Source organism: Ostrea edulis, chromosome 6 (assembly GCF_947568905.1).
Source record: "Ostrea edulis chromosome 6, xbOstEdul1.1, whole genome shotgun sequence".
Taxonomy (NCBI): Eukaryota; Metazoa; Mollusca; class Bivalvia; order Ostreida; family Ostreidae; genus Ostrea; species Ostrea edulis.
In genome coordinates this window covers 44,657,018-44,684,602 of record NC_079169.1, presented here as the reverse complement: position 1 = coordinate 44,684,602, position 27,585 = coordinate 44,657,018, and the positions used below count along the sequence as shown (strand labels likewise).

The 27,585-nt window shown below is 34.6% G+C and overlaps 2 protein-coding genes across 4 annotated transcripts in view; one reads left to right on the top strand and one right to left on the bottom strand.

The window, feature by feature from the left end:
* The first annotated feature begins 16,318 nt into the window (after positions 1–16,318).
* LOC125648192 (ankyrin repeat domain-containing protein 49-like) lies at positions 16,319–19,095 on the top strand. 2 transcript variants are annotated; one of them, XM_048875155.2, is made up of 4 exons: positions 16,319–16,457; positions 16,898–16,994; positions 17,163–17,323; positions 18,113–19,095. In XM_048875155.2, the coding sequence occupies exons 1-4, from the start codon at positions 16,419–16,421 to the stop codon at positions 18,722–18,724; spliced, it is 909 nt and encodes a 302-aa protein (XP_048731112.1). In that variant the 5' UTR covers positions 16,319–16,418; the 3' UTR covers positions 18,725–19,095. The 2 variants fall into 2 exon arrangements, with proteins under 2 accessions (XP_048731112.1, XP_048731113.1); XM_048875156.2 differs by having other exon boundaries at positions 16,451–16,581.
* A 2,493-nt stretch (positions 19,096–21,588) lies between these two features.
* Positions 21,589–27,585, bottom strand: part of LOC125645583 (vacuolar protein sorting-associated protein 18 homolog) — a 58,417-nt gene continuing 52,420 nt past the window's right edge. For both annotated transcript variants that reach the window (XM_056139683.1, XM_048871173.2), the window contains 3 exons: positions 22,844–22,981; positions 22,489–22,547; positions 21,589–21,853 (listed from right to left, as the gene is read on the bottom strand). In XM_056139683.1, coding sequence (XP_055995658.1) covers positions 21,790–21,853; positions 22,489–22,547; positions 22,844–22,981 — 261 coding nt within the window. In that variant the 3' untranslated portion in view covers positions 21,589–21,789. The remainder of the gene's footprint in view (positions 21,854–22,488; positions 22,548–22,843; positions 22,982–27,585) is intronic.

Sequence of the window (27,585 nt, the reverse complement as noted above, 5' to 3'; positions counted from 1 at the left end):
AAAATTGTTTGCTTTGATAGATAAACTTCTAGAATAGTAAAAGGTAATTACCAGTCTCATATTCATTTCTGAACAGAAAGACTTTCAGTAAGTGTTAAAAAATTAATGTCATTCACTAAGCTGTACGTAATATGGTGTTTCAGAGATGAAATCTTCTACACAAAGAAGAAAAATCCTAAGTCTATCATTATATCTGTGAATGGACACTCATGCAATATTAGAGAAGGTAGGAAATGGGCCCCCATTTTTAGAAGTATTAAGCATGGACAAAATTCAGTATCCATCTCAAAATGAGGATCAGTTTCAACATATTGTAGGTTCACGGGAGAGTCAAACAGTTTTAAAAACATGGTTAAAGAAAATTCTCAATTTCATCATTCAAAGTAAAGACACTAATGCTACAAATAATTTTTTTTTAAAAATCATGAAAACATGTTACTGTCCTTTAAAACAGAATAAGTGGACCTTAGACATGCATTTCTTACAGGAAGTTGATATCTTTAAGATGTGTTTTAAAACAGATTTTTCAAAATCTTGAAACATGCTAACATTTCATTATAATTAAGTCTTACTGCTAGAGCTGTAGTGCAATACTGGCTTAATGGATATCAAATATTTGTAGCTTTGACCTGTAACCTCAGAATTAATTAAGAGTCTTAAATGTATTTGATCTGGACTTCCAAGTTCCCATTCCCTGGGGAACACAATTTGGTCTGGATAATAACGTTTGCGTTTCATACCTTAATTCATCAAATAAATCTGGAAACAAAAATATTGATGCTCAAAAGCTTGACTGTATTTTGTCATTTTAAAATCTCAGTGCAACTTCACAAAATTTAATGATGTCCATATCAAGACAAAAATATATTACATGTACTTCCTTTATCAAAAACAAAATTTATGTTTTTATAACATATAATAATAATGTAGGGAAAGTAATTTATTCCCACCATATCCCAATTAAGCCCAAAAGAGTGAAAAAATTTGTATATAGTTAAATAGGGTGGGGTAATTATTTCAACTTTTAAATACTATAGGAAATTTACTATTTTTTAAAGGAATTTTATATTTGTAATTTCACAAACAAAATTTCAGGTAAATCAATTATGAATTTGTTCTGTTTAGAAAAATATATCAACCAAATCAAATGAATTCACAACATTTGAAATATTTTCATGTCTTTACAATTTGTATCATATATTATAAAATTGAAATGCATGTCTTGGGGTATAACGAGTACTGCAAAAAGTACAACATGCACCCATTGGATCTTCAGTGCAATATCTGTATCCATGATCAGTAAAAGTCCAGAAAACTATTTGACCTATTCTTAGCCCTAAAGTAGGTCACGGTGCACCAATCAAGTTGAAATATATTTCTCTGAGAGGGAGGTTGTGACAAAATTTCAGGGCAATACTTGTATTCATAACGAAAACAAATCTGGAAAACTGTCTGAGCTACTTTTACCCCTGAAGTAGGTCATGGTGCACCAATCCAACTGCAAGAGGAAGTTTGTGACTAAATTTCAGGGCAATATCTGTATCTGTAACAAAAACAAGGGTTTTCTATTAAGTGATAATATGACCTTGAGAAACAAAAAGCATCCTTCGCTTGGCATAAGGTGTATGTGTACCAAGTTTGATGGTCCTAACCCTAACAGTTCGATCTGTATCCTACATACAATATTTTCCTACTAAGAGATAATATGACTTTGACCTCTGACCTTGAAGAACAAAGGTGCGGCCTCCACTTGGCATGAGGAGTATGTGTACCAAGTTTGACTGTCCTAGCCCCAATAAGTATTTTGTATCTGTATTTTGCCTATAAGGTTTACCAATTAAGTTATAGGTACTACAACCTTGGCCTCTGACCTTGAAAAACTATAGGCATCTTCCTCTAATCATGATGATCAAATGTACCAAGTTGTAAGATCCTGGACCTTACTGTTTGGTCTGTATCCTGTCTAAAAAGTTTTCCTATTAAGTGATACTACAACCTTGACCTTTGACCTTGAAGTACAAAAGGTGTCCTTCACTTGGCATGAGGAGTATGTGTACCATGTTTGATGGCCCTAGTCCCAATAGTTAGGTCTGTATTCTGCCTACAAGGTTTTTCTGTTAACTGATACTACAACCTTGACCTTGAAAACAACAGGCAATTTTCCCTCATCATGGTGATCAAATGTACCAAGTTGTAAGATCCTGGAGTTTTTGGTTCGGTCTGTAACTTGCCTAAAAGGTTTTCCTAACAAGTAATACTACGACCTTGACCTTTGACCTTGAGAAACAATACGCATCTTTCTCTCATCATGGTGATCAAATGTATGAAGTTGAAAGATCCTGGACCTTACAGTTAATTTTGAAATTTGCCTACAGGGTCCGGACAGACGTCCGATGCCATACCATAATACGTCCCATCTTTGACAAGGCGCATAAAAATGACATATTGGTTAAAACGGAAACTGTAAAATCATGCAGATTTCAGAACCTTTTAATTAATGAATCCTTCCATCACAAAATGATGCTCGTTTATCAAAAATATCCAAACCCTTTCAAAATTTGAATCGACATAAATTTTTTCAACTGGATAGGATTAAGTAATAAATGTATATAATAGTTTGAACCAATGAAATAGGTATCAAACAAGTATTTAACCCATCATAGCATCCTGCACAGTTGTGCTCAAAAGCTGTGGAGCTAACTTCCTTAAAGATACTTACCCGGGTATATAAACACATATTAAATCTGTAGACCTCCAGGGAAAAAATGGGATAGACATTTGTGTCTATCCAGAAGGTGTATCCCGCTGGCCATTTAATTCCCTCCTCAAAGTTACAGCTGTGCTGCTAATTTGAATCTAGAATCTAGCAAATTTGTTAGGGAGTTTTTGGATGGGGAGATTTATAAATTACCAGGTTTTGAAATATGAATCTACCTGTATATTTGTTCATTCCAGTAGATACTCGGTCATTCACAATGCACATGAATTCAAGGAAATGAGTACGAAATATCACACTCAAAAGCACAAATATAGCATACCAACAGTAATTTTCATCACTACACCAAAATTTGTGTTATGTACTTTCTAAACTATAATACATGTATGTTTTATCCTTCTTAAAGTCAAAATCTTCAAAAAAAAATATTGTCATTGAATTGAGACAAGAATTCTTATAATTCTTCCAACACAGTTCAAGCCTTTATGTCAAATCTGCTTCAAACAGTATCAATTTGCTGGTAATTAATAAGCCAACTTCTCTCCCCACCTCTTGCAGAAGACAAGGTAAACCTACCCAATGACTTTGGAGAGTCTCCAGAATTTGAATAAATCCAATTAAGAAACTTCAATGAAATATTTCTGAAAGTCTGAACCCTGTACTTTAATCTAGTTGTCATCAACTATCTCCTTGTAAGAAAAAAATCTACTGAACAACCACTTACAAAAATTATGGAACCACTTCATACACCTGAAAAGATCAATCAGTTACCTGCAATTTTATCAGCCTCTGCTAACCTAGGGAGAACCCAATCTGTAATTGTAGCCAAAATAGATTTCTGACATGATTTTAAAACTGTTTAGGGTGAAATTACAAAGGCGACTGTTTGCTCACCTCATTGGCTGTTGAGAGAGGTGAAGAATTTAGAGGACGATAAGATTATTATCATGATTTTTCTGGACTTGTTTTTGGTAGAGGGCGAGGAATTGTGAAAACACCAGGTAGTGAATAGTACCTCTAAGTTGGCTCATTATACCAGCTTTTATTTAAAGTGCCTCATATGAAGCATGATATTACCATCGTAAGAGTGATACAAGCTCTCAATTATTTTATAAGACGTTTTTGTGAGGTTTTTTTTTGAATGATTAAAAAGGCATTTCATTTGTAAATAAGAGATTTTAAGAGTCCTTTTGCTGTGATTTGACACACAATAGGGATATCTAATAAACATGCCTAAAAGACACAGTTTTAACTTTTTAAACAAAAAAATATTTATGAAAATTCAAAAATGCTATTTGTTAATAATTTGTAAATCTGTGACTTATCGCAATTCACCTTTGAATTAGAACGTTTTGGCCGATATAGTATTGCGTTGTGTGACGACACAATTGAATCTGTTTGTAATACATTTGCAAAATGCAACAGAAACTCTCATTGGTCCATATGTATAAGTCTGCCCAAATTCCCTTATACAGGAGTATAGTCGGCATTTGAAAACAAACTTCAAAAATTAAAAAAAGAGAAAAAGTTGTATTCTTGTGTTGTTGTCTCATAAATTTAATATAAAAAAATTCCTGACATATTTTCCTACTATACTTCTGTTCCTCTGTGATATTGTCTTGTATTTATATTGTATATGTGCCTATTCGTAAATAAATAAACTAAAATCGAAAGTTTTTATAAGCGGTGGATCTGTAGCTCTCTGTTCCGTCACAATATTTTTCAGAGAGGTACAGTTCTCCAGCTAGTAATTTTCTAGTCTGTCCATCTTATCTGATCACCTGAATCCGCTCGAGAAAGTGGGTGGGCTGTAATCAGCCAATGAAAACTCTTGTTGTATTACATCAAACATGTCATTCAAACTGTTCAATCGTCTCATTCAATATTGTGTCGTCACACAACGCAATACTATATCGGGTAAAGCGTTCTAATTCAAAGGTGAAATGCGATAAATCTTCAAGAAACATGTCAATATTTAAAAATACATATCTCAAAAATTATATTTTAAAAATAAAATAAAATGAAATGGCCAAAATTCAGAAATATTTCAAATTTGAACCAAACCTGCATGATTGGAATCATAAAAAAGTGGATATTAAAGAATATTTTAATCAGAAAACTCTTAACATTTCCTTGTTGTAAATGGTTTACAATTGAAATGAATTTAATATAAAGCAAACTAATTTCTTGATGAAACACGTGGCACACGGGCCTTAATGGTCACCTGAGGATCATTATACAGACAGGGAGTCTCATATTTGTATTTTAAGTTTCAATATGGAGTCTTTTGGGCACATGTTTATTATCTTTCAAAATATGCATAAAATTCCTATTCAACTACAGAAGAAGGAAAAATGGAAGTTTGAAGCATATTAATCATTTTGACATCCCCCTCCCCCCGAAAGTCTTAACTCCTGACCCAAGGACTGTGTATTTTAGAATTTAAGCAGAGGACATCACAGACATATCATACTACGACTCATACATTCAGTTTATCTCCCAAGACTGTGAAAGCAGAGAAGAAAAAATGAACTTGTATACATTATATATACCATGAAAGAAAAAATCTTTTGCTGTGGCCTTTTAATTGACATTTAGATATATCGACAACACTTTCATTCATATATTGATTTGATATATCCCAGTGAACTCGAAATAAAAGACACCACAGAGTCTTCCACATTTGCTTCACACTTAGATATTTTATGTTAACAACAAACTAACAACTCAACTTTAAGACAAATGGGATGACTTCAGCTTCTCCATCGTCAACTTCCCATATTTATGTAGTAAATATTCCATTATCATCTGCATATAGTATCTATGTCTCTCAACTGATGAGATTGATCACTGTTATCTTCATCTTTTCAACAAATAGTGCATCACACCCAACAGCATCAAAAGACACTAAAGTAACATACACACACAGCCATCAAAATGAAAGTAAGAATGTGAAGCACTAAAGTAACGTACACACACAGTCATCAAAATGAAAGTAAGAATGTGAAAAATGTCATTTCTAAAAGAAAATTTCACTGAAATATTATCAAAGACTTAAGTGAATTCATCAATGTATTGCAAACTTAGACCTTTCAATGTTAAAGGTTTTCCAAACAAAAGTGATTCCTTATATACAATGACCATATTACCTCAAGGCATATCAAGATGAAGGAAGTAAATCAAAAATGGATAAATCACAATTCAATATTAGCTATCTCTGAGAAGAAGTGCCAAATTCCACAGACCATGCTACACAGAAAAAGATTCTGAAAGCATATTTTCCAATCTTGAAGAGATAGGTAATCACTAGTTACGGTACTTTAGTGATGGCTCTTGGAAACTGAGAATTACAATCTAAAGTAGGAAGTTTGCCTAGAAAAACAATCTTCAATTTTATTCAAGACTTTTCCACTTTGGAATTAAGTTAGACTTTTTGAAAAATCAGTAGTAAATTATTTACCTATGATAGTGATGTCATAATTCTAAATTTCAGAAAAACAAATTTTATACAAAGGGACATAACTCTTGTAAAGGTGGGTCAACCATAGCAGAAATCAAATTTGATCTACATGCATATAGTTGTGCACTGTTCCATACTGCAGGGTGTCACAGCCACTTTTGGTCTAAAAAATATAGGATTATAGGAATCCCCCCCCCCCCCCCCCCCAGTTTATAGGGCAAATATAGATTTTTACAGCAGATTTATAGGAATAAATTGGGTTTTTATTAAAGAATTTGTATAAAAGTTTATATTGTTTCTGCATAAAATCTAGCAAGCATAGATCTTACTGGGGAAGAAATAATATTAACATAAACAAAGACAAAATCCTTTCAGATGTGGACAGTTTTCCATCCAATAGACAGTTCTTATACAATCATCATAGTTATTCTCTTCATAACAATCCAATTAAATATCAATGTAACATCAGCTCCTGGATTTTTTTATTTTTTTTTTTATTTTTATCATTTTTGAAATAGGACTGTCATTTTTTTTTTTTTTTTTTTTTTTGATATATAGGGATTTTAATGACTTATAGGGAAAATTTAGGAACCTTCAAGTTTATAGGAAAATATAGGAATAAATAGGGACTTGACACCCTGATACTGCAAGCTTAAATCAATATTCATACAGGTATATTCAAAGCATAACAAAATACATTTGTAAATACAGTAGTGTGGAAAGCAAAGATGAGTGACAAACAGATCAAGAGAAGACCCACAGCTCCCTTTTGTTTCATTAGTAATTTGATTATTGTTTAACGTCCCTCTTGAGAATATTTCACTCATATGGAGACGTCACCACTGCCGGTGAAGGGCTGCAAAATTTCGGCCTATGCTCGACGTTTATGGCCTTTGAACAGGGAGGGATCTTTATCGTGCCACACCTGCTGTGACACAGGACCTCGGGTTTAGCGATCTCATCTGAAGGACCTCCCCATTTAGTCACCTTCTACAACAAGCAAGGGGTATTGAGACCTATTCTAACCTGGATCCCATTAGTAGAGGACTACATATAAAACTTAACAAAGACAAGGTATTTGAATGAGGAGACAAAAAATGTGGACAAAACATTACAATACAAAAATTTATGCCAAATACGACTTGCCAGAAAAATGGACAATATACCACACTATAAACAAATGTTTCCAAAGAGTATTAAATGATGCAGAAGCGGGCATGAAGAGGTAATTTCATGGGTGGGTTAACAAAGTCTGATAAAGCTCAAAAACTTAGATTTATATCATGGAAATCCTAAGATTTCCTTCTCATTTCCTTTAAATATCTAAAAACACAATATCAGTGTTTTCAATAAGTAAGTCAGACAGCTTTTGAAAATGAAAAAAAAAATGCCCTTGGGTCTTAGATAAAGAATATATGTCGGTTTACTATATATTATAATGAGAAGAAAATAAATTCAATTCAAAGCCCAACTGCTCTAAGAAAGAGATATTCTTATATTAAAGTTATGACCAGATAAAATCTCTCATACAATTTCAATTTCACACTTGTTTAGCACCATTAAATGCCCTTTGTGGCTGTATTTTCTTATTAAGTGCGAAGAAACCCATACATACATCCATGGTACCATATTGTCACAAGCAAGACACCATTAACATGATGGGAAGTAATTTCCTGGATATAAAGTAACATAAAGGGTGTAAAACTATCTTTGTACCATCTCCTGTTTTAATGAGTCTTTATATGCAAATTTGGCTTAAAATGATCCTTGCCAAAAAAATTTATGAATGAACATAAATTTCAAGCAATATGTTTAAAATGGATGGGTTTTTTCACCAGAGTTATGTACACAACACCTTTAAAATCGCTAATAAAATTTGAAGAATTTCGTTGAAAATACTTACATGTATATAATGCACACAGACAAAGGAAAAGCAACTCTCCTATATATGTATATAATTCACACACACAATATATATATATTTTTTTAATTGCAAATCATTTTGTAGATCACAAAACTTGAAATACTGCATCATTAAATTCATTTTTGCAATGAAGTTGCTCTTTCACCTATTTGACCCCCATAGTGTATGGCTGCCAGGGACCCTGCAATCCTTTTATCAATGGGTTATCTTTATGTAAACAAGAGACCCAGTCATACACTTCCAAACAACATAATGATTCATTACATAACACATAGGCTTATAATCATTATCATCAATAAAAACTGCAATTTCAATACATTCTAAATGAAGTAGAAAGATACTTACAACACAGGCAATTGCATAAACAACTAAAATCATTAAATATTAATTTGTCTTTATCAATCTTAATAATATAACCAGTGAAAGGCACATTTAACCCATCCTATGCCTGTGAGCAGAATTGATTTTAAAGGTTTTTTTTAAAACAAAAGATCCAGATTCAAATGCATTTTAAGATAAGAAGCATCACCAGTTCTTGTCAGTTTCATCAAACCTACCTGTAGTATGCTTCATATGAATGAGAATTAAATTCCATGCGGACCTGAATTTCCGGCCCACTTTAAAACACGGATGTCTATTCAGAAGTTTCACTGTGTCTGTCTTGTACACATTCACCAGCCTTCATTACTAAACAAGGGGGCTTAGAAGCACCTGGGTCATTAGAGACTATACTGCAGCCTTTTATCCAAGAGTCTAAACATTATACATTCCCTAATCACAAATTAATTACCTGAACGATTAATCATGTACCAATTTGACATAATAGTTTATTAATATGAACTTTATAGCTTTCTTTAAATTTCACAAGAATCAGATTAAAAAGCAATTGACCTTCTAATACCTTTAATGACAGTAAGAATACAAGAGGACAATATTACAGAGCTAACCCTTTGTGTAATCAGATTATCAGAAAGACTATAAGACAAACAGAAAACAGGGTAATGTATGATCTTGTGAACTGGGTTCTTGTGAAAGTGTAAGAATGACACAAGGTGTTTGCATTAATTACACATCAGAGGGATAAGACAAACGTAATGAGTAATGAAATTGTGCTATGAATATATAATATTATATGCATTTCGTGTCTGAACAAAGAACAATCAAGGCCACACAGTTTATACAGAAACAGTTTTATATAGAATAAAAATCTTCATCATAGCCGATAAAAACAAGCGAAAAATCTTGTCTGTACTCAGTGATAACAGATCTAAATAATTTTTGTGAGAGAGAAATTCTAGCTGATGCATGTATAAGACATGTTCTAGGTGAATTTTCTATTATAAAAGATACACTGGCAGTACAACTTGTGGTATTTTTAAACACATCAACTCATAAGAACATTGCAGACACACAATTAAATTTTTCAAAGAATAATGCTTCTTAAAATGATTTAATCCAACAGTGTCTGATATGTGTCTTTAGATAATTCCGGACACATTCTTTGGCAAAATTTGTTTTAATCTGACACTCCCACAAAGGTGAAATGAAAGGTCACTTTAACAACTAGCTGACACTCAAGTAATTATCCACACATCTTCTCTGCTTGAACATTGAACTAATTAAATTGATGACAGTGTCAAAAAATATGTCAAAATAAAATAAAGTAGTTAAATACCCATATCATGAGATGTCAAATAAATTGGGATACAGGTGGCAAAACTACATGTAATTAATGTTTGCACTTTTAAATTTCATTGAAAAAAGCCCCACGTCCTCCTATCTTGAACATTTCTGGAAGATAATCATCAGTCACTGTATTAGCTAACTGTTCTCAGTGGGCCATCAAGGGTTTGGGATTTAGGTGTAGAAAAGATCACAGATTAAATTTCTTGTGTCATCTGTTGCTTTTTCTAAAGTCACTACTGTGCTTGGTTGAACACTTTTTAACATGCCATAATAAGGTTTTGTATTGCCTCCCCCTAAAAAGTCCAGGATCAACATGTACACCTGTTCTTTGGTTTAGGTTATCTCCCTTTACACCCTAAATATGCCATTAAATCAACAGCGAAGATTTCACAGTAAAACATACAAACGTAATCAATATGGAAATTTTAAGTGCGAGAGTCCCGTGATTCATATTTCTTCACCACAGACATACAAGCTGTAACAAACTATCAATCATGAGTAATCTCCCCTTCACAAGTATGTATGTTCTCAGCAGATTGTGTATATTGTGTATGTATGCATTTTTCTGGAGATTATACTGTGTTTTTTCTAGTATCACTTTTTCAGATTACATTTTGTAGACTATGACATGCTACCAACACACACACACACACACACTAAAATTCAGGAATTTTAAAACATTCAATTTAATTGACATTTTCAGATCAAAAGCTACCAGTCTGCTAAAGAGTAAATATGCTACACACACCATGCACAACTAATCAGAATTAATATGAACTAAAACCATATGTCATTATACAGGAAATGAAATTCACTGACATTTCTATTCTGAAAACAATCAGTGATAAATAGTAAATGTGTTACAAACATTATAACACATTATGAAATGTACCAGATTTGTAAAAAAATAAAACTATAGTTTTTCTTTCTATACTATATGATTCATTAGAAAATTCTGAAACTGAGTTTGACAGGTCTCTAGGTCAAGGGAAAGCCATTAAACATAAAATACAACCAAACGGTATATAATGTATAATGGATATATCATTTGCAATACATGAAAGAAAGAAAAATTGGCAGAATAAAACATCTTTTAAATTTTTTCACTAAATCTTAAGAATCAATAACAGACCTGGTCACTTGCTGCTAATTCTCATGAAGCTTTCATCCTGTATGAAACATAAATTTTAACTTTTCCTTCAAAGGTGGCCAAGAATTCAATTATCAAAAACGAGAGGCGTGCACAGAGGAATTCCTATCAAATATTAACAAGCTGGCTTGATGTGTATTGATGCTAAATTCAGTGTATCGTTACCTGCTGTTCAGTCACGCATGACTGGAGATGACCATGAGACAGTTGACCAGACGACACATCATCTCTTTCTGTCCCTGCATTCCAGAGGTCCCTGACAAATCACTTACTGTGCCTGTTGGTATATATAAACACAGACGTTTTTACCTGAGCTTACATTCAGCCCTTGATAGGGACAAAAATAACATTCTATACACAAGAGAATCATGTACGAGATCATTGGTGATTAATAGTTATTAAACCACATCAGACTTCGTGTACAAAATGTCGGGGACTTAGGATTCTAACACCAGACAGTTTATGTTACAAATGTGTCACAATAAATTTGCATTCCTATTAAGACAGCAATGATTTACATCTTCCAATTGAAATTCAAAAGCCTATAAACTTGGTGGAAAATCAGTTATTCTCTAATGTATGTATTGCATCTGTATAGCAATTGATAATAAAAATTCAAAATGTAACAAATGACTTTTTTATCATCAGTCACAATCATTCTCTATAAAGAATTCTTTGTTTTAATTTATCAATAATTACTAGCAGAATAAATAACCTTTAATAACATCTGAATTAAGGTAATAATGAATTCATCAGTTAAGTCACATTTAGTCATAAATACTTAACGATAAAGCAAAAAAAAAAAAAAATTCTAAAATTTAACTTAGACAGGAGGACGAATTGAATCTACACGAGAGTGTGTAACATTAGTCATTAAAACGTGCTTCAGTAAAAACATTCTTAAAGAATCTAACTTACATGGATTCCAAACTATGTGCCAGTTTTCCTAGGGCAATGAATTGTGCAACTTTCAGTGATTAATAACTTAAACAGTTTTGAAACCATGGATATATCAACATTTCAACTTCTATATTACAGCGCACTGACAAATATACAATTTTATGACCTATCAAATTTCTTTGAATTCTATCAATTTAGTATGTGGACATTTTAAACCAGTGATATCCTCAGCTTCTAAACTGATGACGCTGATTAAATCGTGAACCCCCTCTTTTTTTAAAACTTACAGTTTTTCTGTGTGGCCTTGACCTTGTCTGGAGTTGAGGAGCATGATTCATAAGGGAGAAGCCTGAAATTAACAATTCACAGTCATGATACATACAGAGAAGAATTTAAATGTATGCTAATGAAGTTCACTGTTGTCACTCCATTAAATGAAAATTACACACAACTTCATTTCTTTATGCTGCAGACTGCCTTTGATGATACATGTACAAAAGCACATGCAGTTACAAGTACTTAGATCGAGCATTTCAAAATAGATACTTGCATGCAGAAAATAATCTTTAAAAAACATGAATTATATTATACAACTGATCATAAATTAATTCAAATTCAGTGTAAAATAATTTCTTTTCTAAATAAAGCATTCATTTGAGACACATTATATATATACTTTTTCTATACAGAACATTTTTTTGAGAGGAGGGGGGCTAATAATCAACCATTGTACCAATTCAACTGGCAACCCATTCACTAATACCTACAATTGTCCCAAGTCTATTCAACTGACAACCCATTCACTAATACCTACACTTGTCCCAAGTCTATTCAACTGACAACCCATTCACTAATACCTACAATTGTCCCAAGTCTATTCAACTGACAACCCATTCACTAATACCTACAATTGTCCCAAGTCTATTCAACTGACAACCCATTCACCAATACCTACAATTGTCCCAAGTCTATTCAACTGACAACCCATTCACTAATACCTACAATTGTCCCAAGTCTATTCAACTGGCAACCCATTCACTAATACCTACAATTGTCCCCAAGTCTATTCAACTGGCAACCCATTCACTAATACCTACAATTGTCCCAAGTCTATTCAACTGACAACCCATTCACTAATACCTACAATTGTCCCAAGTCTATTCAACTGACAACCCATTCACTAATACCTACAATTGTCCCAAGTCTATTCAACTGACAACCCATTCACTAATACCTACACTTGTCCCAAGTCTATTCAACTGGCAACCCATTCACTAATACCTACAATTGTCCCAAGTCTATTCAATTGGCAACCCATTCACTAATACCTACACTTGTCCCAAGTCTATTCAACTGACAACCCATTCACTAATAACTACAATTTACTACTGTGGTTTTATATATTTTCAAGGACATCAAATTTTGTAAATTTGTCCAAAAAATGTAGTTTCATTGATCTGCCTCTCACAAGCTTCCGTCGGGTGTTTTTATTAAGCCATGAGTTGTAGTACTTTACTTACTATCAGTCATCATCAAGCTGTGACATACTTTCTTTAAATTTGCATTTATAAAAGAAACTATACACAGTAAATTTCAGCTGAACATGTGACAAAGAAATGAAAATAGAAACAAACAAGAGGCCCATGGGCCACATCGTTCACCTGAGTCACCTTGGCCCATATTTAGAGATTTTTCCTGTATATTCTCATGTAAAACTTTGATCCCTATTGTGGCCACAACCTACCCCCGGGGGCCATGATTTTTACAAACTTCAATCTGCACTATGTCAGGAAGCTTTCATATAAATTCGTACTTTCCTAGTCCAATGGTTCTTAAGATGAAAATTTTTAAAGATTTTCCCTATATATTTGCATGTAAAACTTTGATCCCCTATTATGGCCCCATCCTACCCCTGGGGGCCATGATTTTAACAAATTTGAATTTGGACTATGTCAGGAAGCTTTCAAGAAAATCTCAGCATTTCTGGCCCAGTGGTTCTTGAGAAGATGACTTTTGAATGACCCCACCCTATTTTTGCACTTTTGTGATTATCTCCCCTTTGAAGGGGACATGGCCCTCCATTTGAACAAACTTGAAAGTACTTCACCCAAGGATGCTTTTGGCCAAGTTTGGTTGAAATTAGCCCAGTGGTTCTGGAGAAGTCGAAAATGTAAAAAGATTAGAGACAGACGATGGACAACCGGCGATCAGAAAAGCTCACTTGAGCTTTATCAGAAAAGCTCACTTGAGTTTTAATTCAGTGCAGGTGAGCAAAAAACCCAAATACATGGACGTACAGACATCACTATACTATAATACATCTTGTCAAAAGACGGGCGTATAAACTGAAAATTGGTATGTAACAAACTATGAATAACAATATCTAAATGAATTACATATACACGTAATGGTCATTGTAAATTCAGAAAGTTGTGAATCGAAATGTAGTTGAGTGATAACTTCAAAAGTCTACAGGATTCTGAGCAAGCTGACGCAGGGTTCTGGGAACCTCAAGACATCTTCATAGTCAGTCCTGGGTAAAGTCCTGCGGGAGAGATATGTCTGAAACTCCTGTAGGATCTTAAATAAAAAATTCACCTATTACATGTAATAAACAAAAGGTTCATCATGGCCATGGACCACATGGCTCACCTGAGTCAACTTGGTCCTGTTGTTGATCTGCTTTTGTGATTAAAAAAAAACCCCATTCAATCTTTATTCCCTTGAAAATTTTAAAGCATCCCAACATAACTGAACATGAATTCACACATTAACATGCAGATGCCTCAACACCAATATGACTAACATTACCTAGCTGTTCTGGGAAAATGCTAAGGTCACATAGATCATTGGTATGAAATTAAAGGTCTTGCCATAAGAAATCTATATATACAAATATAAAAGTTCCACCTTAATTAATTCAGGGGATATTGAATAGGTCAGATCTTTTTGTGACAGATGCATGCATTATGTTAAAGTTGTGGAAATACCTTGTCTGTTTAAAGGAGTTATGCTACACGGTCATGGCAGAGAAATTTGATATGGATGAAAAGTGGAGAATATGTACAATAATTTTTGAAACTGAAAACTTTCAAATTTACTTAATTATTTAGTAAAAAAAATTTAGTTTTAGTAGAAAGCAATCAGAAAATTTTTTAAAACCCCTGCTGGACTCGCCCAGTGATCTACAGTTCAGCAGTCGACGTGCTAACGTACTGAGCTACTCAGCTAGGCGTAATCTCAACAAGATTCGTCAAAGCTGGATATTTGGACGGACGCCTCTTCCGAATCTCAGACCAGTGTCACACAAAGTGATTCAGGAAATCTTGCCTGAACTTTGGCCGCTTATTGCGATTATAATGGTTTAAACCGAATTTCTTGTCCGCTTCAACTTTTCACCTTAAATTAACATCCTATTAGCTCCCTATCACAATGAAACATGCATGCATTTCTTACTTTTACATTGTGTAAATCCCACAGTAAATGAAGTTTGCTATTTTCGAAGCCATTGCAAACGACCACCATTTCATATTCACCTTCTCAACACTGAAGAGTTGCGATAGTTTAGGATGCCTTCAAATAGACTGATTAAATATCACACAGTTTTCTTTTTATTGCTTTCAATTTTTATGCTTAAATGCTTTGTACAAAATAATTGTCAATCAGTAAGTTCTGTATTTCCAATCGTATTACAAACTGTCATGAAATAGTATATCAGAACTCGATCTTCAGTGTTCAAAGAAGGTAAATATGAAATGGTGGTCGTTTGCAGTATGCCTTCGAAAATAGCCAACTTTATATTTCCTGTGGGATTTACACAGGCATATTTGAGTTGAAAGTTGTCGTTATTAACCCATCACCAGTTCCAGTATTTACACATTTTCTCGAATCACAACGTATAACGGTTTGCAAGTAGACTATACCTGTCCACTTCTCTATTTCAAGAGAATAAGGCATCCCTATGTTGTCTGAATTTATGTTCAGTTATATTGGGACCCTTTGGAATTTTTCATTGGAATAAAGATTGATTTTCTAAGTCACAAAAGCTAAACAAAAACAACACCAAAGTATAACTCCGGTCAGGTGAGCGATGTGGCCCATAGGCCTCTTATTTTAGATAACCAAAAACGATCTATTTTCCCACCCTTCATCTATATAAATATGATCTTAATTTTTATAAAAACTCATTTCACTGCTAAGTTGAAAAGATTGGTTAGAATGAATATCTGCAATTTATACCAAGGATACACAAGTACTTCGTACTGCTGCACGTCATAAGTTGGGGCCCTTGGAGTATGGCAGGTGTTTGGTAGGTCATCAAGATATGCTAAAGAGAAATTGTGTATATTTACAGGTCTCCAGAATTGTTGCCTTTTATCATACTATCTAACTAATTTCAAAAATTTTCAAAGTTATTTGTTTAGTATTTTTTGCACATTTCCCGCCATTTATAAATTATGATAATATATATATATCGGGTTCGAGGTCCCACAAATAATGGTGATAAACAAGGGATAAACAAAGCCTTGCTTGGCCTTGATAGAAAACAAACATTGCCATTGAATGTTTTTGCAGTAGGACAATGAATCCATTTGAACCAGAGTTATTAGATCTAGAAGCTGTATGTGTGAATATTTAATTCGATTTATATTCTGTGTTTAACCAGCGACAAGCACGTTCTCGGTTCTGACAACGGTCCCCTGTTGGCTAGCTGTTACTAGCAGTAGCTGTTCATAGTATACATAGTAATATTACAATATTGACGATTCGTATAAATAAAATATGCCTTGTTTCCTGATTTTCAGACATGATTAGATTACAAAGAAAGACATAAAGACTTAACGATATATTTGGCGTAGTCATATGCCTATAATAGATCAGGTCACTCATGATCTGAATGAATCCGGTTCCTAAATTGGATGGAGAATAAATGAGTATAGGAGATTACTAATAACAGTCGTAATCTCCTATGCTTAGTAACTGGTCTGAATTATGACAGAAATAAATCTTACTATTCCAATTGGAGTGTATATACCTAACAGTAGTTTGAACTTTTTACAGCTTATGATTGCCAGATTGAACAACCCTGGAATGTTTCAGAGTTTTTGGGAAATGGATGAACAAGGTGTTGATGAGGAATCTGAAGAAGAAATACAAAGTATGACAACAGGTTTTTTTTAATACATATATACGGTGGTATATAGAATGATAAACACAGTGGTAATGATAAAATACATGGAAATTAAAGTTTTCATCGACATGTAAAATGATGATTTAGTACTTTTTTCTTTAAAAGTTATTGATAAATATTTTATTGTGTGTCTAGAGGATCCAAAGAAGAAGATACTGTGGGCTGCTGAGAACAATTACATGGACATTGCTGAAAGTTTATTGAATGAGGATCCCTCTCTGGTAAACAGTCGAGACAGTGACTTGTACACGCCTCTACACCGGGCCTGTTATAACGGGCACAAAGATATGGTTAAGGTAACTTTAGAAGCCTGTTACAATGGGATGCAGATATAATGCCTGAATACTTCTATCTCTAAAGTAGACCATAGTGCACCAATCCAGCTGAAATGCAAACTCATTCTTACAATTCTTGAGGGAGAAATTGTGATCAATACTGTACATACATCCATTATGGAAAAAGTCTGGAAAACATAACCTTGGATGAACACACATATGGACGGACCAATCCAGCTGAACTTGTATTCCTCCTAGAGGAAGTTTGTAACTATTAAATTTTCAGGGCAATGTTAATATCTGTAATGTAAAGAAAGTTTGGAAAACTGTTTTGACATATTTTTAGCCCTAAAGGTCACGGTGCACCAATCCAGCTGAAATGCAACCTCATTATTACGCTTCGTGAGGGAGGAATTGTGACAAGATTTCAACCCTGTATATGATCCGTTATGAAAAAAAGTTTGGAATACTTGATCTCTGACAGACTGACACGGACAGCTCCATAACTTAATACATCTCGTGTGACGATCGGTGTAAAAAAAATTGCTACAAAATTGCTCATGATTCAAAATGAGCATTCCAGCATATATGCAAGAAATGGCTAGGATTTTGACAATTTCAAGATTTACATCATTGCACTCACAAAAGATTATGGGCAGACAGGCTATGGAAACTACATGGCTTCTGCATTTTCAATGTTGTCCGTAAAGAATTGTGTTCATAGTAGTTTGTATATACTCAATTTTTAAGCAATTTTAATTGATTTAAATTCTAATGGAATAATTTTATAACTTGGGATTTATCTTACAGTTCCTCTTAAGCCACAATGCAGACATAGCAGCACAGACAGAAGATGGCTGGTTCCCGATTCACAGCGCTGCGAGGTGGAACCAGAATCAGGTGATTTCTGTACTACTAGAACAGGGTGCTGACATAAACTCCAGAACAAACAGTGGACAGACTCCACTTCATTTGGCAGCTTCAGAGAAAGAAAATGGAGAAGCAATTGCTTTGCTATTATCAAATTGTTATCTTGACACTAACATCAGAAATAGTGTGGGTGAAACTGCAGAGGATGTTTGTTCTAGAACGAGTGAGCATTGCAAACTTTTTGAAGAAAGGAGAAAACAACAACCAAGACTTATGGGTAATATAGATCACCAGGAAGGAAGCCTGGGAAATATGGATCATTCCAATGGGAGTGGAGCAGATCAGCAGGATACAGATTTTGATTGCAGTAACTTGGCGGAAGCACCCATTGCAAAAGATCACTCAGGGGACATACTGAATTTATCTGACAATGTTGCTCAGGGATTTGAAGATTTGAGTGTTTCTATGGATACAAATGACAATGAAAAAGCTTCAGATCAACCTGGAACTTGTCATTATCCAAACCACCATGCCATGGATGAAAACTCATAATCCAGTCAGAAATTAACACTTTTCTCGTGAAATGCCAAGCAAAGCAAATTTGTGTCGTTGTGCAACTTCAGGGAAATGTTCATAGACACGCCAGTGATACATGTCCAACATTGACTAATGGTAATCACATCAGTCAGTGTACCTGTAATTGTGTAACACTGTTTCTAGAGATGACATGTGACAGCAACAGTGACTGTATGGATAATCAATTTTTGTAAAGAAACACATTTTTTGATGAAAGTATTATGGGAAGTTCTGTGTAATGATTATATCAGATTTTCACCCACTCTAAATGTAAACCATGTTTATCATGTGTCTTTTTATCATTTTTTTCTCTCTTGCTGATGAAATAAAACCATAAACATTTTAAATTAATATTTCTTTTGGAATTCTCAGCTTGTCCTCATTTTGGCTCAATGTAAACATTTTCAAGTTATTTCTTGAACACTTGCACCCCAATTGGATTTTGAAAATATTATATTTCAAAAGCCACAAAAATAACAAGATGGCAAATAGCTGGGTCTTGAATTGGTTAAAGACCTTTTTTTTTTTAAATATGCAGTTACCCGAGAAATAGGCATGGCCTAATGAGCTCATTTTATTTCATTTCTTTATTGGTATTTGGTATGCTCTGGGGCTGGAGAGGCACTAATCTTTATGTTTGATGATTGAATGTTTGTGAAGATTGGTGTCAATGACTGAAATACATAAGAAATAGAGGGGGATATCTGAGAAGACAACATCAGAATATTTGATATAATTATATGTATTATCAGTTTAAATATTGAAATTATTTACTAACTTACTGCCCATTACACCTCTTGTATGTAGAGGTCCTGGGGCGCAACAGGATATCTCTCCACCACTGTTGGTCTTTACTCTGTTTGGCAGGAGGCTCCAGTTATTGCTGTGGAAGTCCTTTGTTTCTCTTTCTACTGTTTGTCTTCAGGTAGTCCTGAGGCATCTTTTCCTTCTCTATCCGTTAGGAGCTAAGCGGGAAGCTGTTTTTTATATTGACAGTCAGGCGTCCAAAACAACTGTTTTTGTTACGTTGACTGTTGTTTAGGGTGAGAGTATGTAGCAACTGGTAACATTACTTGAGAACGACTGATATAAAAATTATCACATGTCAAATTTATGCATGTATGGTACACCGTAGATTGTTAGACGATGTCGTTTGAGCGTTTGTAATAAACACAAATACCCACATTGATATACAAAATATCGCATGATAGTGATTGATCAAAAGTCAACAGACGCAAGTCTTTCTGTTTTGCTGTTTATATAATATTCAGTATAATAAAACAAATATTGCAAGTAGTTGAGGGTACGCCTCGGTTGACAATGATTTTCTTGGGGTGAAAATTTTCAATGTTACCCTCAGCTACATGCAATATTTATATATTGTCACTGTACAATGTTTGATAATATTTCCAAGAGTGAATATTTTCGTTGATTCATCCTCTGCCTGGTCTAAATCCAGATTGTTCTTTCTAACATTGATAGTTGTTGCCATACTGCTTATCCCTCACCAGTTGTTGCAATCATCAAGGACTCCATTTTGAGTTAAGCTTGACTATGGTACATTTCTGGACTCCTGGTACTATCTTCTCTTTCCGAATATCTCTAGAAACAGAATGGAGGATACTAGCAGACATATTCAGAACCAACTGAAAAAGTTACGCATTCAAGTTGACTGGAGCTGTCACACTTTTTAGACTCCTCAGTTGATTCAGATCAGTACTTCTGTGTACTTGTAATTCTGGTTCTATTTCAGATGATTCAGAACTTATGTGTACTTGTAATTCTGGTTCTGATTCAGGGGATTCAGTACTTCTGTGTACTTGTAATTCCAGTTCTATTTCAGGTGATTTAGTACTTGTGTGTAGTTGTAAATTCTGGTTCTATTTCAGAACTTATGTGTACTTGTAATTCCAGTTCTATTTCAGGTGATTTAGTACTTGTGTGTAGTTGTAAATTCTGGTTCTATTTCAGAACTTATGTGTACTTGTAATTCTGGTTCTGATTCAGGGGATTCAGTACTTCTGTGTACTTGTAATTCCAGTTCTATTTCAGGTGATTCAGTACTTATGTGTACTTGTAATTCTGGTTCTATTTCAGGTGATTCAGTACTTCTGTGTACTTGTAATTCTGGTTCTGATTCAGTACTTATGTGTACTTGTAATTCTAATTCTATTTCAGGTGATTCAGTACTTATGTGTACTTGTAATTCTAATTCTATTTCAGGTGATTCAGTACTTATGTGTACTTGTAATTCTAATTCTATTTCAGGTGATTCAGTACTTATGTGTACTTGTAATTCTGGTTCCATCAGAGGTGTTTCGGATAGGTCTGGTCTATTTGGATTTGTTCAGTCCATTGGTCTTCTTTTTCTGTTGTGTTTATTACTTTGACTGGAACATTATGAGATTATCCAATTGTTTGAATGATCTTATATAGGTTCCTTGTTCACCTTTACTGGTGACGTGCACTCCCTGCTATAGATTTTGTAGACATTGGCTAAAAATTGTGTGACACTGATGCCCCGTATGGCATCCAGAAAGTTGGATCACATTCTGTGATATCAATCGTATTGACACACGGAATAACAGGTCCACTGTACACATGAATCCAACACAGGATCTCCAACAATTCCTGAGGACAAGTATTATCACACTTGAGCGACTGACGGATTGACCAGATTGTCACACTTGAGCGACTGACGGATTGACCAAATTGTCACACTTGAGCGACTGACGGATTGACCAGATTGTCACACTTGAGCGACTGACAGATTAACCAGTAATACATTAAAACAGTTCTCTGCTATATTGTGATAGTCTAATGCAACAACAACGTTCAAATAAGCATGTATAAATATAAAATTTATTTGTTTAATTCATATTGCACATGTTAATCAACAAACTATGGCATTAAAACAAAGGAATAAAAGTCCCATGTGGTCCATTCCATAGCAAATGGTTAATATTACAGGGTGATGTTTAAATTACATTGAGTTTTTCTTAGTGAATTCCTATAAGTTCCAGCATCCAAAACATTAAGGTTTACAGCCAGCCAGTCAGAACAAGGTTTTGCTCATCTTCATCCACAAAAGGTTGATCTATACTCCTAAATTATGAAGAAAAGCTTTACAAATACACAGCAAAAAGAAGCATATCAACTATAATTGTTGTACATCTTGAATTTGTAGGTGTGTCTACATATAAAATATAATAAAGTTTTTCAGGGAACATGGCATTATGGAATGAAGTTGCTCTGCTGGCACATTCCATGATTCACGTTAGCACATCACTGTGCCAGCAGAGCAATTGCAGATTTTAACATGTTCGTTACAAGGGGATCAGAAACGGTAAATAACAAACCCCTCACAAGCTTCTTTAGGGTGTTTTTATCAAGCCATGAATTGTAGAACTTTACTTCAGATTTATACATCAAAATTTTATTTATTGGCTTGTTAAAATACCTCATGAAGTATTATTTTACCATCAAAAGAGTGATACAAGCTGAATAATGAAAAAGGTGCTTTGTTTGCAAATACAGTAAGAAATTTTAGAGACCAAATTTCACTTTTGAAAAATTATGCAATGTGTACAATTGTCCTATCCTCAGATTTGATTTGTACATGTATCTCCAAAATATGGCTTGACAATTTGATATGCCCCACACATGATTTACATAGAAGCATGCCTACAAAATTGTTCATATGATAATGGAAATAAACATGTAATATACATTGTCCTCACCTGACCATGAAGTCCCCACAGTAGATACACTCTGATGCCACCAAATCGTCCAACTCCGCCTGTGATATCAAAAACATTACAACCATATCTACAACTAACTATCAATCATCCATATTGTTTAATGCCTGTATTTACATCAAGTACCATTTTCAATTGAATGTTTTAACAACACCATGCTCATTCATTGATACATATTCACAAATACAACAAAGCAATGAGAACATGACATACATAAATTATTGAATTCACACACATCAACAGCTGTAGTTATGTATATTTCCATTTTTAATGTTTTTGCCAGTGATATCTTTAAAGTTAGGTGAGCTAAAAGCATTTCTTGAATTAATGGGCAAACCTTGATGTCCTGTGACTTATCAGACTGGTTATCTCCCCTGATCCCTATTGATGTTGTCCTGATGTCCTCATTTTCTGCCATTTTTCTCTGAAGGTCCTCTACTCTCTGTCGCTTTTTACTGGTCAGGTTTGGAAGGACCTACAAATTCATTCAAAGCCACCTTAATGGAACTAAAACCCCATGCAGTGCACCCCTTAAAACACAGGTCTGAAGACCATATTGGGACATCCCTCAAAATGCAGACCATATTGGGACATCCCTCAAAACGCAGACCATATTGGGACATCCCTCAAAACGCAGACCATATTGGGACACCACTCAAAACACATACCATATTGGGACACCCCTCAAAATGCAGATCTGAATATAATATTAGTTGGTTGTAAATTGCTCAACATCCCACTAAGAATTTTTCACCATTGCTGGTGAAGGGCTGCATAATTTAGGCCTATGCTCAGCGCTTACAGCTTTTGAGCAGGGAGGGCACACCTGCTGTGACATGAGGTCTTGGGTTTTTGCAGTCTCATCCAAAAGACCACCTCATTTAGTCACCTCTTACGACAAGCAAGGGGTACTGAGGACCTATTCTAACCCTGATCCCCACAGGCCAAAGACCATTATCGAGATCTAAAGACCATATTGGGGCACCCCTCAAAACGCAGACCATATTGGGGCTTTCCTTAAAACGCAGATCTAAAGACCACATTAAAGCACACCTTAAAACGCAGAATTGAAGATCATATTAAAATCTAAATACCATATTGGGACACCTCTCAAGCACAGATCTAAAGACCATATTAGGGCACCCCTAAAAATGCAGTATCTGAAGACCAATTGAAGCAACCCACAAGTCTGCAGATCTAAACTTCATATTCTTACAAATAGACTCTTGGAATCCATAAATATGCTGTATGAGCAAACCATGTCATAAGATGAGAACAGATCTAAACCTCGTTTCTTAACCAGAATCACTGAAGCACACATTTTGGTTCCAATGCAGTATCTCGACCATGATGCAGTACCTGGTCCAGGAGTTCGAAGAAGCATCAGAAGATATGTCATATGAGGAAGTCGGGTTTATAAACCACTTGTGATAAAGTTGAAATGAACCTCAATGCTCTCCTTCGCCTTCTGTCCACAGATGTACAGATGAACAAATAGACAGCTGATTCTCACATTATCACCAGTATGAGATAGACTTTACCCATGTGAGACAGCCATGTGAGATTTTTCTGTCTCACACTGCTGCGACGTCATACCTTTTCTATGATTTACATTACTCTGTGAAGATTTACATTACATAGTGAAGTAAAATATTTTGCATTGTTTTCTTTAAATTTTAATGCAGTATACTTTCTGGTGGACAACCTTGGGTTTTTGAGTTTACACTTTCAGTGTAAACTATTTTCGGGTATGCTCTTTCTGCCTATCTAATAAATTTTTGCATTGAAGTTCAAATGAGGATTTTGATCATCTAAAATTTTCTCAAAGCTCCTAAATTTATGCACTAAACTGTATGTAAAATGTGAGAAAAATAATCCTTCATTATTTACTCTTGTGGGATAGGGAAATTCCACCTCTGGAACAAGATTCGCTGTCTAGGATTCGGCAAAGCCTCGTCCTAGACTGCGAATCTTGTCCTCTCGGTGGAATTTCCCTATCCCACACTTGTACTAATGAAGGATTCTATTATTCCAGTATACTCCCCCCCCCCCCCTTTAACTTAGAAGTGTGGGGAAAAATATCTTCACTATAACAATAGAGCAATGGTAAAGTCACAATGATCTCACAAGATAGCGATGATTCAGATCAGTGATACACAGAAAACATCACACAAAATAGTAGTCACAATGATGTCACAAGATAGGGGTGATTCAAACATCACACAAAATAGTAGTCACAATGTTCTCACAAGATAGGGGTGATTCAAACATCACACAAAATAGTAGTCACAATGATGTCACAAGATAGGGTTGATTCAAACATCACACAAAATAGTAGTCACAATGATGTCACAAGATAGGGTTGATTCAAACATCATACAAAATAGTAGTCACAATGATCTCACAAGATAGGGTTGATTCAAACATCATACAAAATAGTAGTCACAATGATCTCACAAGATAGGGTTGATTCAAACATCATAAAAAATAGTAGTCACAATGATGTCACAAGATAGGGGTGATTCAAACATCACACAAAATAGTAGTCACAATGATGTCACAAGATAGGGGTGATTCAAACATCACACAAAATAGTAGTCACAATGTCACAAGATAGGGGTGATTCAAACATCACACAAAATAGTAGTCACAATGTTGTCACAAGATAGGGTTGATTCAAACATCACACAAAATAGTAGTCACAATGATGTCACAAGATAGGGGTGATTCAAACATCATACAAAATAGTAGTCACAATGTTGTCACAAGATAGGTGTGATTCAAACATCATACAAAATAGTAGTCACAATGATGTCACAAGATAGGGGTGATTCAAACATCACACAAAATAGTAGTCACAATGTTCTCACAAGATAGGGGTGATTCAAACATCACACAAAATAGTAGTCACAATGATGTCACAAGATAGGGGTGATTCAAACATCACACAAAATAGTAGTCACAATGATGTCACAAGATAGGGGTGATTCAAACATCACACAAAATAGTAGTCACAATGATGTCACAAGATAGAGGTGATTCAAACATCACACAAAATAGAAGTCACAATGATGTCACAAGATAGGGGTGATTCAAACATCATACAAAACAGTAGTCACAATGATGTCACAAGATAGGGGTGATTCAAACATCACACAAAATAGTAGTCACAATGTTCTCACAAGATAGGGGTGATTCAAACATCACACAAAATAGTAGTCACAATGATGTCACAAGATAGGGGTGATTCAAACATCACACAAAATAGTAGTCACAATGATGTCACAAGGTAGGGGTGATTCAAACATCACACAAAATAGTAGTCACAATGATGTCACAAGATAGGGGTGATTCAAACATCACACAAAATAGTAGTCACAATGATGTCACAAGATAGGGGTGATTCAAACATCATACAAAATAGTAGTCACAATGATGTCACAAGATAGGGTTGATTCAAACATCATACAAAACAGTAGTCACAATGATGTCACAAGATAGGGGTGATTCAAACATCATACAAAACAGTAGTCACAATGATGTCACAAGATAGAGGTGATTCAAACATCACACAAAATAGTAGTCACAATGTTCTCATAAGATAGGGGTGATTCAAACATCACACAAAATAGTAGTCACAATGTTGTCACAAGATAGGGGTGATTCAAACATCACACAAAATAGTAGTCACAATGATGTCACAAGATAGGGTTGATTCAAACATCATACAAAATAGTAGTCACAATGATCTCACAAGATAGGGTTGATTCAAACATCATACAAAATAGTAGTCACAATGATCTCACAAGATAGGGGTGATTCAAACATCACACAAAATAGTAGTCACAATGTTGTCACAAGATAGGGGTGATTCAAACATCACACAAAATAGTAGTCACAATGATGTCACAAGATAGGGGTGATTCAAACATCATACAAAATAGTAGTCACAATGATGTCACAAGATAGGGGTGATTCAAACATCATACAAAATAGTAGTCACAATGATGTCACAAGATAGGGTTGATTCAAACATCACACAAAATAGTAGTCACAATGATGTCACAAGATAGGGGTGATTCAAACATCAAACATCACACAAAATAGAAGTCACAATGATCTCACAAGATAGCGATGATTCAGATCAGTGATACACAGAAAACATCATACAAAATAGTAGTCACAATGTTGTCACAAGATAGGGGTCATTCAAACATCATACAAAATAGTAGTCACAATGATGTCACAAGATAGGGGTGATTTAGATCAGTGATACACAGGAAACATCATAAAAAATAGTAGTCACAATGATGTCACAAGATAGGGGTGATTCAAACATCACACAAAATAGTAGTCACAATGATGTCACAAGATAGGGGTGATTTAGATCAGTGATACACAGGAAACATCATAAAAAATAGTAGTCACAATGATGTCACAAGATAGGGGTGATTCAAACATCACACAAAATAGTAGTTACAATGATGTCACAAGATAGGGGTGATTCAAACATCATACAAAATAGTAGTCACAATGTTGTCACAAGATAGGTGTGATTCAAACATCATACAAAATAGTAGTCACAATGATGTCACAAGATAGGGGTGATTCAAACATCATACAAAATAGTAGTCACAATGTCACAAGATAGGGGTGATTCAAACATCACACAAAATAGTAGTCACAATGTTGTCACAAGATAGGGGTGATTTAAACATCATACAAAATAGTAGTCACAATGATCTCACAAGATAGGGTTGATTCAAACATCACACAAAATAGTAGTCACAATGATGTCACAAGATAGGGGTGATTCAAACATCACACAAAATAGTAGTAACAATGTTCTCACAAGATAGGGGTGATTCAAACATCACACAAAATAGAAGTCACAATGATGTCACAAGATAGGGGTGATTCAAACATCACACAAAATAGTAGTCACAATGATGTCACAAGATAGGGGTGATTCAAACATCATACAAAACAGTAGTCACAATGATGTCACAAGATAGGGGTGATTCAAACATCATACAAAACAGTAGTCACAATGATGTCACAAGATAGAGGTGATTCAAA

Coding starts and splice junctions, on each gene's coding strand:
- LOC125648192 (XM_048875155.2), top strand. CDS start 16,419: ATGAATCCATTTGAACCAGAGTTATTAGATCTAGAAGCT. Junction 16,995..17,162: donor ATCTGAAGAAGAAATACAAA/GTATGACAACAG, acceptor TTGTGTGTCTAG/AGGATCCAAAGAAGAAGATA. Junction 17,324..18,112: donor GGCACAAAGATATGGTTAAG/GTAACTTTAGAA, acceptor TTTATCTTACAG/TTCCTCTTAAGCCACAATGC.